Source organism: Pavona decussata, unplaced genomic scaffold (assembly GCF_977016875.1).
Source record: "Pavona decussata unplaced genomic scaffold, jaPavDecu1.1 SCAFFOLD_233, whole genome shotgun sequence".
NCBI lineage: Eukaryota > Metazoa > Cnidaria > Anthozoa > Scleractinia > Agariciidae > Pavona > Pavona decussata.
The window spans coordinates 3,651,578-3,663,968 of record NW_028145638.1 but is presented as its reverse complement, the minus strand read 5'-3'; the positions used below and the strand labels follow the sequence as shown (position 1 = coordinate 3,663,968).

At 39.8% G+C, this 12,391-nt stretch overlaps 1 protein-coding gene and 1 long non-coding RNA gene across 3 annotated transcripts in view; one reads left to right on the top strand and one right to left on the bottom strand.

Moving 5' to 3' along the window:
• LOC146458451 (uncharacterized) overlaps positions 1 to 2,201 on the bottom strand; it is a 62,539-nt gene extending 60,338 nt beyond the window's left edge. The window contains exon 1 of the long non-coding RNA XR_014858276.1: positions 1,279 to 2,201. This is a non-coding gene — a long non-coding RNA (uncharacterized LOC146458451). The remainder of the gene's footprint in view (positions 1 to 1,278) is intronic.
• Positions 1 to 12,032, top strand: part of LOC146458450 (mitochondrial Rho GTPase 1-A-like) — a 30,204-nt gene extending 18,172 nt beyond the window's left edge. Inside the window, exons 16-26 of one of the 2 annotated variants that reach the window (XM_085090929.1) lie at positions 122 to 231; positions 939 to 1,039; positions 2,211 to 2,333; positions 4,944 to 5,035; positions 6,008 to 6,046; positions 6,153 to 6,230; positions 6,904 to 7,026; positions 8,354 to 8,419; positions 9,141 to 9,197; positions 10,031 to 10,104; positions 11,095 to 12,032. In XM_085090929.1, the coding sequence (XP_084947055.1) occupies positions 122 to 231; positions 939 to 1,039; positions 2,211 to 2,333; positions 4,944 to 5,035; positions 6,008 to 6,046; positions 6,153 to 6,230; positions 6,904 to 7,026; positions 8,354 to 8,419; positions 9,141 to 9,197; positions 10,031 to 10,104; positions 11,095 to 11,224 (993 nt within the window). In that variant the 3' untranslated portion in view covers positions 11,225 to 12,032. The remainder of the gene's footprint in view (positions 1 to 121; positions 232 to 938; positions 1,040 to 2,210; positions 2,334 to 4,943; positions 5,036 to 6,007; positions 6,047 to 6,152; positions 6,231 to 6,903; positions 7,027 to 8,353; positions 8,420 to 9,140; positions 9,198 to 10,030; positions 10,105 to 11,094) is intronic. The other variant, XM_085090928.1, reaches the window with a different exon arrangement.
• Positions 12,033 to 12,391: the final 359 nt, after the last annotated feature.

Sequence of the window (12,391 nt, the reverse complement as noted above, 5' to 3'; positions counted from 1 at the left end):
TTCGTAAGCATTTGTGTGTGAAGTAGCCAGCGTGAGCAGACGCCTTCTCTGGCTTTTGTTTGACAAGCACTTTGCACACAGGCTGAAGTGCCTAGACAGTAAAAGTTTTGCCGTCTTTCAGGAATTATTTAGAATCTGCCCCACAATGCCATGGGGTGAAGATGTTGTCAGCTCTGTAGAAACAAATGCCAATGGTTGGATAACTCTTCAGGGATTTCTAGCTCAGTGGACGTAAGTATGACACTTAACATGTTTAGAAGTCAAGTTAGAACTACCTTGTACAGTATATTAAACAGCACTACAGGGAAGTACTACTCAGTAGCTTCCATTTGAATGGCGACACTTTAGGATTTAAACTGCACTGCAGGAGAGTACTGCTCAGTTGCTTTCACTCCACAGGCTCAGAAGCTATGTGTACAACTACCTTGAACAAGGTAGAGCATCCAAACTAGAAATCGGAAGGTCTCAGGTTCGACGTCTGATAGGGGCATTTGGATTTCTTTTTTCCAAGTATGCCTGTGTCACCCACTAAAAAAATACATCATTCACATACCTTGTACAATGTAACAAACAGTACTAAAGGACGTTACTGCTCAATATCTTACATTTGAAGGGCAAAGTGGAAAAGGGTTGTAAGTTTTGTTTGGCCTTGGTACCAAATTTCTCTGAATTCGCTCCAATTTCACATGCTTACAGACTGGTTCTTGTTTAAGAAACGTAGTTCCATATTTTCGTTGTTATTTAAGGGCTCCAATTTGCCCAACAAACTCATGACGTTAGTCTAGACCTGAACCAACGGTTAAGTGATGCTTGAAATGATTTCCTTTCTTCTCTATTTAAAGCTAAACAAAAGTTATAACAACTCTGTAGGCTCTACTTTGTGCTTGTTTAAGTGCTTGGGTGTCTAGTGATGACAAACATTTTTCTTATTCTTTCAGGTTAACAACATTCTTAGACTACACAAGGATGCTGGCATATTTAGCTGTTTTTGGTTACACTCACCAAGAAAATGAAACGTCCCTTTCAACAGCAATAACAGGTAAACGAAATACTGTGTTTGTGTTTGGTTGTCGATATCTTATTAAATAAATCTTTTGGACCCCGGAGTGCCAGTTGTTTCAGTCGTGTGACTGTTAACCTATTAACCCTGTAACACTTAATATCAAAAAACAAATTCTCCTATCTTGTCCCCATACTTTTCTTATAAAAGTGCCGGGGAGAACTAATTAAAATATCAAGAAAATTCACCTTGGTGATCATATCCATAGTTCTCATGACCTCAGGGGTTGAATAAGCATTGATATTACAAGGAGAAATTTGATGCTGATCACTGTTAGGGTTCATTTGCCTCAGCTTTCGCCTTCGTCCAATATCCTCCCGACTATATGACTTGTGAGTGAGAAGGTTGTTATGGTAATGGAATCACATGTCTCCTTTCCAAGACGTATAGAGTTTAGTCTAATCATGAATACATATCGCTTATTCCGACAATTTCGTGGGGGGGGGGGGGGGGGAGGGGGATCTTAGCTTGTCCGTTCGATCAAGGTTATAGGCTATACAAATTAAACTTAAATTTACAGTTTTATTAGAGGGAATCCTAGTTTTGTCAGATTTGTTGAAACAGTCTATAAATGTTATTTATGTAAACCGTTACAGCCACGGATGAGTTCCACCCCGGTGCGTGGTCATTTTTCTTGTTGTTTCATGATAAAAGAAAAACGAGTTTAGGCTCAATAAAGTATGTATTTCACTGGTGTCGAAAGTAATCCAATCCCCTGCCGGAAAAACGAACGAATAACTCAGTACGTCAGCCGAATAATCACACCAACGACAATTTTTACTTACTACTTTGGGAGGTGAATCACCCTAAAATTTGTAACTTGTAATTGGACTTAGTGGACTGAAATGGTTATCCTCCCCGTCTTAAGCACATTTTTGCGAGAAAGTTTCATCCCAAGATAATAAATCTATGTGAATACAATTTCCTTTTTTTTTCTTTCTTTGGCTTCCCTAACTCGAAAATCTCAAGGAGGTTTCCGTGACGCTAGATTAACCGCGGCATTAAAAAACATTAATCCCTGGTTTGAAAGTGAAACGATTATTTTATCATTGCCATTAACCAAATTAATAGCATAATTCTATTACCTATCACTGCCTTACAGTTCTTACTAACTTGTGTTGTGTGTTGTTTTTCTTTCTTTCTTTTCCAGTCTGTTCTCCTCTGCCCTTCACCTTGGTTTCCTCCGTGTCTCGTCTCATTCAGATGAGAAAAAAGTTCCGCCTTTTATCTTCTAGTTATTCTCACTGGGGTCAAGGCCTGAATACAAAACTGGGTACCTTACCCTTTCATTGTCAAGTTATCGACACACCTCTACCTCTTTTAACAATTTTGTCTCGAATTTTACCCGAATCGTTCGATTTTGAATCACAACGGAAAGCGTAAGCTTTTCCCCAGTCAGTGGTAGAACGTATTCATCTCCCGGCGGCGTTTTCCAGTTTTTTTCTTTGTTTTTTCTTTCCGTTCTGTTTTCCTTTTTCATTTCTGTTTCTTTACTTTTCTTCACTTTATCCTCCTCATTTTCAGTTTGTTTTGAGCTCATGGTTTGCTTATTTTTGTTTATTCATTTGTCTATCAGTTATTTATTTAGATTTGATAAGTTGTTTTTATTTTGTAACTTTACACCACATTTGTCATTTACTTTTGTGTTATTGTAGTAATGTCATGGGTGACAAATTGTTCCTTAATTTTGACGCGGAATTTCGGCGTTAATTAACTCGGGTTAATTTCGGAATTTCGGCGTTAACTAACTGGGACTCGGATTTTTTTTCCGAGTCTTCGTTTCTGCCTAATTCACATTTAATTTATAATTTTACCCGTGGAATTGCAATGGCAACGTTTCTTGAGACAGTAAACAAGTCAAAAACTCACGATTGTGAGCGTAATTTGTCACCCATGATACTACAAGGTAATCCAATGGTATACTCGTCAAATTATTTCCTAATTTCACTTGTTACCATTTGATTACCCATACTAAAACGCGCCATAGAGTACGTCGTTACGAATACACGCAAACTAAAAATTTCAAACTTGTGTTACGTGGTAACTGCAACTGATTTGATGTGCGTGTAAAATGTGAAATTGCTAGAAAAGCTGGCAAACATTTTGCAGAATGTAGAATAGGAATAAAATCCGTCTGCTGTCTTTTAATATTCTCACTGACTTTCTTTCAAATGTTTTCGTGTTCCAGTGCAAACTCACTTGATAGTCGAATGTTTGGCAAACACCAGGAGATGTTACACGGAACGACTTTTAAGGGCCTGTTCACACTGGAGACGGAACCGCCCGTTGCGGTGTGAATAAAAAAAACGGAGACGAAATCTTTATCGTAAGCTCGACTGAATCGGAGTCGCAAAGGTCAAAACGTTTCCTTTTTCTTCCGATTCCGCTTCTGATTCTGTTGCTTGCGATCAAGTGTGAACTGGTAGATCGGAATCGGAAGCACAAGCAGGAGAATCACCCAATCACATAGCTCATTCCCAATCCCTTTACGCGCGGTTTAGAACGGAAAACCAAGCGGCCTTCAGCCATTTTGAACGAAAGCGAGGCTTCCGCTTCTGCTTCCGTTGTATTGATTCACACAAGGTCACAAGATTCTTCTGATTCCGTTTCCGCCGCTTCTGTCGCTAGTGGAACCCGGCCTAACGGATCATGGTTGCGTTAAATGTTGTTATCGGGTAACATAGCGCACGTCAGTTTTTTAACAAAGCATTTGCAGGTTTTTTTATTTGTTTTCCAAACATTTCGAAGATTTACCGTAACGACATGTTGCGTTAAAAGTTGTCCGTGCCCTGTGTAGCGTTAAAAATTGTTGTTTAAAGTTGTCCCGTGTAGCACCAAATATTTTCTTTTAACGCCAGAGAGGTTATAGCAAGGCGTACAATTAAACTGAGATTTTAATAATGACTTGACGCATGTGGAGTTTTGTTGTGATAAAACACTTGTCTACAAACGTTTGGACTTTTTCAACACAAGTTTGAAAATTATAGTTTGTTATGTGGAGGCGCCTTAAAATTACAATCTTTTTGTTGGTTGTACAGACCTATGTCAGCTGCCCATCGTAATTAGCTAACATGGCTTTTATTGGCTAACCAAAACGCAAAAAAACAAATTAATTAATTACAAGGTCCGTCCACCTGACATAGCCGCGCGTGATTAGTAAAATTCAACCATAAGGTACATTTTATTTGGTTTTGCGACAGCTTTTTAGGCCCCGTCCACACGTATTACATTCGTAGACGTATACAAAGTTTTCTGGTCACGCGTAAACGATGATCCCCAAAAACACATCGTTTAAGCCTATCCACAGGTAAGCGATAGGAGAGTCGCAAATGCATAACTGAAGAATAAAATGAGGCCGCCTGCGAACCAGAATTGCCATGAAATCTTGACTGAGCATGCGTACATGCTCTGTGACGTAAGCGTTTACAAGTTGTGTTGTCCACACGAGAGAAGACGAACGTGCATTGTTGTACTTTTACAAATTTATCCACTCTGGTGGGCCTTTTCGAAAATATCCGTTAATAGAGATCGTTTACGTGTGAACGGGAGGCCTAAACGCACAAAAAATGCACGTTTACGAACGTAAACGTATACATGTGGACGGGGCCTTAATTAATTTAAGGATAATGTGTTCATCTTAGCTGGAAATAAGTATCCAGTAAATGCCCGCCATTTGGACAGCTGTCTGTTATAACCCATGTGAAAATTACACACGATTTGTATAAAAACAACAGCAATCAAAAGCAGAAGCGCCTGCTAATAATTGGCTTCGTTTATCACAGGAAAAAATAACGGTGAAGGAAATGAATTTAAGACGTCCCACTTCTGTTAGACGTTGTATTTCAAGTCGTTATTTTTAATCTTGTTCTGTCTTAATTTCCAGTCACCCGAAGTAAAGCTATCGACTTGCAGAAGAAACAGACTTCTCGTTCTGTATTCCAGTGTTACGTTTTTGGCCCGCCTGGAGTAGGAAAGGTAAAAAAGACCATTCTCAGTTGTCAGTCGTTTTTCTATTTTATTGTTTCAGTCAGGTGATTTGAAATAATGGCATGGGAAACTAGAACAGAAATAAGTTCTCGCAAAAGTTAAGTTGCCTTGTGTGAATCGGCGCTGCAAACAGTGTGTCACGTAATGTTTCGCGGTTCACACATGCTAAAGGCGTTCCGCGTATTATCACCTCCGCCCAAAACTTTTTGCAACGTCAAAATATGCTGCGCGTATTATGACCGCCACACCCAACAAATTTTGACGCAATGCACGACAAAAAAAGATCATGTAATAGACCAATCAGAACCACAGGGCGCAAAGGGCAGTCAAATTTGACCGTAATTCCGTCTAAATTCACCGGGATAATGCAGCGCAAGTCCAGTTTTGGTGATTCAAATATGAGAAAAGCGTGACTGAAACCGCATACATCAATGACTGTGGGCGTATCACCACTAGCTTCGTGCCTCGTTGGAAAAACTTCGCTTTCCGCCGTCACCCTTGGTTTCCCCGGAGGCGAGCAGTAATCCTTCAACCGATTCGTAATAAGATCTTTAGACGCTTTGTTTGGTCACGTTCATGTATTAAAATCTGCAAACTCGATTTGCGCTGCAACTTTCCGTTGAATTTAGCCGGAACTATGGTCAAATTTGAATCCTGCGTCCTGTGAAAAGCGCGGGAAAACATCCTCATTAAGACGTTCGCTCAGATTGCATGTTTTCCAACCAGTTTCGGAGCTCAAAAAACGGAAAGCTGGAGAAAGTACATAATGACATTTGCAATTTAATGGGGGGCAAAGTATCAGTGGAAGGGCCGATGGAGCGAAAAACTGTTGGTGGTTTCATGCATATTATACACGTTTCTTTCGATCTTGTAGTTAATTTTTTTGCTTTGTGGTGTGGTAGATGTCATGTTAAGCACAATAGACTGGAATAACCATTGATCATTCCTTATTCTTCCTAGACCGCTTTTCTTCAAGCCTTTTTGGGACGCACTCTAGAGGTGAGCACAAATAAATCCTGGCTAGAATCATTTCTTTCATTTATTAACAGATTTTCTGATTCTCATCTGCCGCGTTGCTCTTGTTTTTCTTGTTTCTTGTTCGCAGCCTGGTGAATCAGAGAAGAATTTGTCGAATTATTCCATTAATCTTTTAGAAGTGAACAGACAAGAAAAATACTTAGTGGTGAGTTAAAGCCCTGGACAGCGGGAATATTTTTAGACTTGTTCGTTAAGTCTGTGGCACATGGATAAAAAGGTTGCTTTATTGCTAGTGTAAGAATTTTTCATAACATATCGCGCTGTCAAAGTGAAGTGAACTAGCGTGAAGGGTTCTGAAAACGTTTTACAAATAGCTTCATACGCAGATGTTCTTTGGCTTTTTGGAGGAATGCGTGACGTGACAAACCAAAGGACTGAAAGTGATGCGTTTTTGCTTTGGTTTTGCATTACTACGCTCTGTGATTGGTTGATAAAGCTCACACCACTTTCTCAACCAATAAGATGTAAAACCAAAACCAATCGTGCCTCACTCGCACGCATTTTCCCGCGCTTGGCACCGGTTACATGTATTTACTTTGAATTCTGATTGGCTCGTTGCGTTGTTTACGTCTGTTGTGATTGGCCAGAATAATTACTTTGGTTTTCACTTTTGGTTTTACGACATTCAATTGAAATCCGCTCTATACATTAGTCAGTTTTGAGAGGGTTGGTAAACACCGGGAAAGAAATTGATTGTCTCGAGTCTTGTTGGAGCAGAAATGCATCGGAAAGACTTTTCATAGTGGTAACAAGAAGATGATTTCGTCATTCATTCAAAACAACACTGTCTTTGTTTGTTGTTTGTTTGTTCGTTTCAGTTACGTGAAATCGACTGGGAAAGTTCTGGTTTTCTTCTGCATGACAGACGATGTGATGTAGCGTGTTTTATTTACGACTCCACAGATGCTACTTCATTTACACAAGTGGTTCAACTACGAGAGGTAATGGAACATCACTGCAGTTCTTAGGGAAGTGGTCATAACTATTAAACTCAAACAGGACCCATCAAACGACAAAATAGATGGCGGTCTCTGCCTGCATCCCCTTCCTCAACCTCAAAAGATGGTGTCTTTATTGCATAGCCACCCCTCTATCGAGCACTTAATATTACACTGAAATTCAAACCCCACTTTTCTTGTTTATGTAGCAATTCTGACTCTTGCTTGCTGAATATTTCTGTGTCAACTCAAATTTTAAAGCCAATAAAATTTTTGCCAGTGATGTTCATGAGATAGCTGGTGTCTTCGATAACCCCCCCCCCCCTCCCCCAGTCTAGGTGGGTCCTCTTCGAGCAAACTTGTTATGACCAGTTCCCTTAGTAGAGAAAAAAATGGTTGTTCCTAGAATCTAAATACAATGTCTTTACTGGTCTTAAAGTCCTAACATATCTCCGAGGAGACCTCTCAGTATAAGCCCGGGGGTTTCTTGAGGTCTCCTCGCCACTTCTTACTTCTTCTTTTACTATTATTATTTACTCTAAACTTATGTACGATCCTAGTCTATTATTCATTGTAACTTTCTATGTTTGTATGTCGTGGTGAATAAATAAATAAATAAATAAATAAATAAATAAATAAATGGGTAGTCCAGAACAAGGCTGGACAACTTATGGTGTTTACACAACGTAGTATTCTTAACCGTGAGAGCCCTGACGTAGAAGAGAACAGAAGTGAGAGAATAGAATTCCATTTAGCCAGGGAACATCCGTTTTGGGGGTTTAGCACTGATCTAAACTATTTAGGCCTAAGCACTGATTTAAAAACTGTTAGCTGTCATTTGTTGTCACTGTGCCATGGCTAACTTTCTGAAATAAGTTAAAATTGCCATTTTCGTCAGCTAGCCCTCGTTGGTCTAGTAGATGTGGATAGGAGACAAAAAGCAAGTGACCCGGGTACGAGGCGTACACTGATTTGATTTTAACGCCTTTACTGTCAAATTTGAAATATGATTTCTGTTGTGTAAACATCATAAAGTGTCCAACCTTGTTTTGGAGTATCCATTCTAGTAACAACCGCGAAGAAAGTGATACGTGAGGGAACGTGCGAGGGTCAACGGGTAATGTTGAGCGGGCGTTTACTAGCGTGTTTCATTTATGACGTTGGATATTTTTGTGTGAAGAAAAGGGGGACAACTGGTGCGTATAAAGGTTCCACCCAACCGCCTTCTAGATAACGGAGATGTCCCTGTGAGGAAGAGATTGAGCCCACTCCATTACCAACAGCGACTGACAAGCCATAATAATGACCTGCCTTTTGCTCTTGTTCCCAGAAACTTCCCAAGACTGTGCCATGCCTGTTAGTAGCGGGTAAGAACGAAGGAGTGTCAGCTAAACAGGTAATCATAACCTGCAGAAGCAGTCTGTTTATTTTATACTTTTCTGTTTATAAAGTTGTTTCAGACGCGCGGTTTTAGTAGAAGCCACAAAGTCAAACGTGATAAGCATCATTATTTGCGACACTAAGTCAGTCTGCAGCTCAGTTTAGTTCAGTTTTTTTTTGCCATAAAAAAGTGTACAAATGCAAATTATTATTTGTTGCTTTGTGCTTTTTTTTTATTTTTTTTTTATTTTTGGTGCGCTTTTCATTTGTCAGAACTGTCAGCCAGTCTGTAAATCTTATGCCTCGTTTTGAAGGAATCTTGCTGCAGAATCTTGAAAAAAAAAAAAAAATCACTCCGAAACTGGTACGTGCTATTTTGAAGAAACTCGAAGGACTAGGATAAAACTTATCCTTCAAATTGGTCCATTCCGTTTACGAACTGACCATTCTAGCCGGCTAGTTTTTGACAAATGGAAGACGCCCTCAGTAAAACAATTCTATGTTCTCCGCTCCCACCCACCACAAGTCTCAGTGACTGCAGTTACTTCAGCTGACCTACAGTTGATGAGGATTAAGTAACCTCGTTTCCAGGGTCTACTAACTGCTCAACCTCGTTCCCAGTTCCTCTCTAGGGAAGAAGAGAGAGGGATTGGAACGAGGTTGAGCAGCTAGTAGATGCACAGGAAATGTCACCGATTTCTGTTTTATTTTTATTTTTTTTCTATTTCTTTCTACAGGATTCTGAAATGCAGCCCTCTATGTACTGCACGTTAAATAAGCTGCCCCCTCCACAGGTATGTTGAACACTCATCAGCTATGTTTTAGGTTTGTTGACGAATAGACCCGTCGTCGCCGAAAACTTCCAGCTTTATAAGAGACTTTGAGATTCTCATTCCACTGCTACGAAAACTTCGGCCGATTTTGCAGCTTAGCGTTTCGTTGGATACTCCTTCTAGTTTTAGCAATTTCAGTTCGTTTTCAAACGCGTAAAAAAAATCGTGAAGATAAAACAAAGAAAATAACTGCCGTAAAGGAGGTTTGGAAATGTGATCTGAATTATAACAAAATTTGATTAACTTTTCCTTTGAATTTCTCCAAGAATTACTTATGGTTATATCAAACACTCGATTGCTTTCTTCGATTTCCAAACAGATCTAAGTTGGTTTAAAAAACAAAAAAACCTCGCTGCGCCTCGTTTTTTCAAGCCAATTTAGGTGTTTGGAAATCGAATATTAGTATCAGTAGACCTGCACTCTTCAAAAGCTCTATTTTCACTGGCCCCTGATAACCTGTAGCTGCATTATTTTTTAGGGCTGGGAGCACTGTTCTGTTGTTCGTTCTTTTGTCCTCTCGACCAACCATATAAGGCGTTGCAAACGGTGCAGGTCGCCCCATTACTTCTAGAATGACACACATCTCTAACATTTGTCTTTGAGAACAGCGAGTTTATGTGACCGCAGCGTTAAGTTGTCATCTCGAACTGGAATAAAAGTTGAACCGGTGTAGAACACTCGCACTCGATTCCTTCTTATTTCAATTCTGCTGGTTTAGTTGTTATGTCCACCAGAGCCTTAACAATGAATGATCTGAGACAATAAATATTTTCACTTTATTATCTTTGCTTCAGCCGTTCTCATCCCTTGGTAGACCAGAAGTTTACAAACCCATCTACGCCAACCTCGCGCAAATGGCGGTTTATCCGTAAGTAAAACACTGTTTCCTTTTGAAGAAACGTCTTTTCAGCTACGCCCTAACTGACTTTTATCCCTCATTCTCTTGTTCATCAGGGCCCAGTTGTTCAAAGCCCGAATTAGGCTAATCCTGGGTTAACGTGAACTTTGATTCGAGTTTAATGACTAATCCATAAAGATTCTTTAAAATTATCTTTGTTCGTCAGTTTAAACTTAGATTTTTCTTTACCATTAGCTTCAAATTAGCCTATAAAAACATTTTAACGCGCGAAATCAAAACCTCGGTAAACTTTTAATCGGGATTAGCGTTAATCGGCTTTCGAACAACCGGGCCCTGGTCTTCTTCGCCGGAGCAAAACATCATTTTCTTGTTGTTATCGTTGCATATTTGTTTCACTTTTTTTTTTGTATCATTGTTTTTAGAAGAAAGATGGTTAACGTGTGAAAGAAATGTGATGTTATATTTTAAGCTTGGTGAATAAATGACAAAGGCATTTTTTCAGTCAGGGACACAGGAATACTCGGAAAAAGAAAATCCGACGTAGTTCTCCCAACAGGAGTTGAACCTAAACCCTTCTGATCACTAGTTCGGATGCTCTACCACTGAGCTACAGGAGACTCGTGGGAGCTAAGGCCATTAAACTGGGTTCATGGGGCAAACATCTTGAATGTTGCTAGGATTTGAATTTCCATGATAGATATGCGTGAAAAAACTGTGATGTTTCGCTCTGACAAAGGGTTAGCGCTCGAAACGTCAGCACTCGAATCTCTCTATGGTGGCTAAATTACGTGATCAACTCTGTTGATAAAACTAAACGTAAGTTACCACTCCCCTCCGACGTAGCACCACAGTTTCTTTAGAAACTAACCCACCCCACCCCCCTGTCAGTTATTGTTGTTAAAACATAGATTTAGTAACACTATCTATTGTAGTTTTATGTTATATGTGCGGGTGACTGTGTGTATTAAAGTGTTTGACTGTTATTTTCTTCCTCTAAAGACACCTGTGTGGACCAAATGCAGACGGTGTGACGTCATACTGGCTCGGGGCCGGCTTAGCGGCCGCCCTCATAGCAACAGCCGGTATTTTGGTGTTTAGATATCTGAGAAAAGGAGGTTCAACCACGTGACATCCACAGGGCACCAGTAGAAACAAGAATATTAACTGCCTGGCCTGTGGTGTGCAAAAGGTTGCAACTCAATTACTAAATATTGCAGCCTCTCACTGAACTGAAATGAATGTAAATATAACGAGAACAAGGTGGTTGTTCTTTTTAATTTGATCGATGTAGCTTTTATTTTATTACGCTCCAATTTGTCTTCACCCTTTGTTCTAAAAGCAACATGCAAATTCGTCTCTCTGCTCTCTATCTCATTATACTAGCACAGGTCAACCAAGCTCAGAACTAAGGCTACCTGTGGTACTAACTAAGTTGAGGCATCTAAACATCTAAACACCCTTGAAGGGTTAACAGACCATCCAAACTTCCAGCAAAGGCGATCGCCTCACAGAAAGAAAAAGGAAAGTCACAAAGGGTCACGAGTCGATAGGTGTGTAACTATGCCAGAGTGAAAATATCGGTGGTTTTGTATATCACTGAAAATTTTATTTTTATTTTAGCCCGTTAGAGTGTTACAATTATACTTTTATTTTTAGAAGCTATGCATTTGAGGTAATATTCGTCCTGTCCCGATTTTATTTTGTGCAGTTTCGATTGACAACTTGGACAAATTAAAGCTAAACGGTCTGTTAATATCGGTTTTGTGTGTTGACTGGTTTAGCGTCGTTTGCTCAGCTCTGCACTTTGTCCAGCTGTTCAAACAGCGTACACACATGCAAAAACAAAGCAACTGAACTATTTTTTCAACCAGTCAGGTACAAAGTTACATTACTCGTTGCTTTGTTTAACCCTTCTTTTTCCCGCGCTTGGCGCCAATTGCATGTTTCCCGCGCTCGGCGCCAATTGCGTGTTTACTGCGCTTGTCATCGGGTGGTCTTTTTCCCGCGCTTTGCGGGCGCTTCAATTTCTGCTTGTTTAATGGCGGTGATTTCTCCTGTTATGATTGTTGGTCAGGTGTGTAACTTCTTGTTTTTAATTTTGTAGCAGTCGTCTGTCATCAGTGTAAAATGCTTATTGCCAAAAGTGTATTGTATTTTGTACACCGGGGGCACTTTCCATTTAGCCAAAATGTGTTATTGGAAATTCCGGAAACTTTCCTTGTCAAATGGAAAAGTTTTTTCTCCATTCGTTTTAAAATTGTAATCTTATTGGTATTTAAAAAACTTACGAATTGGC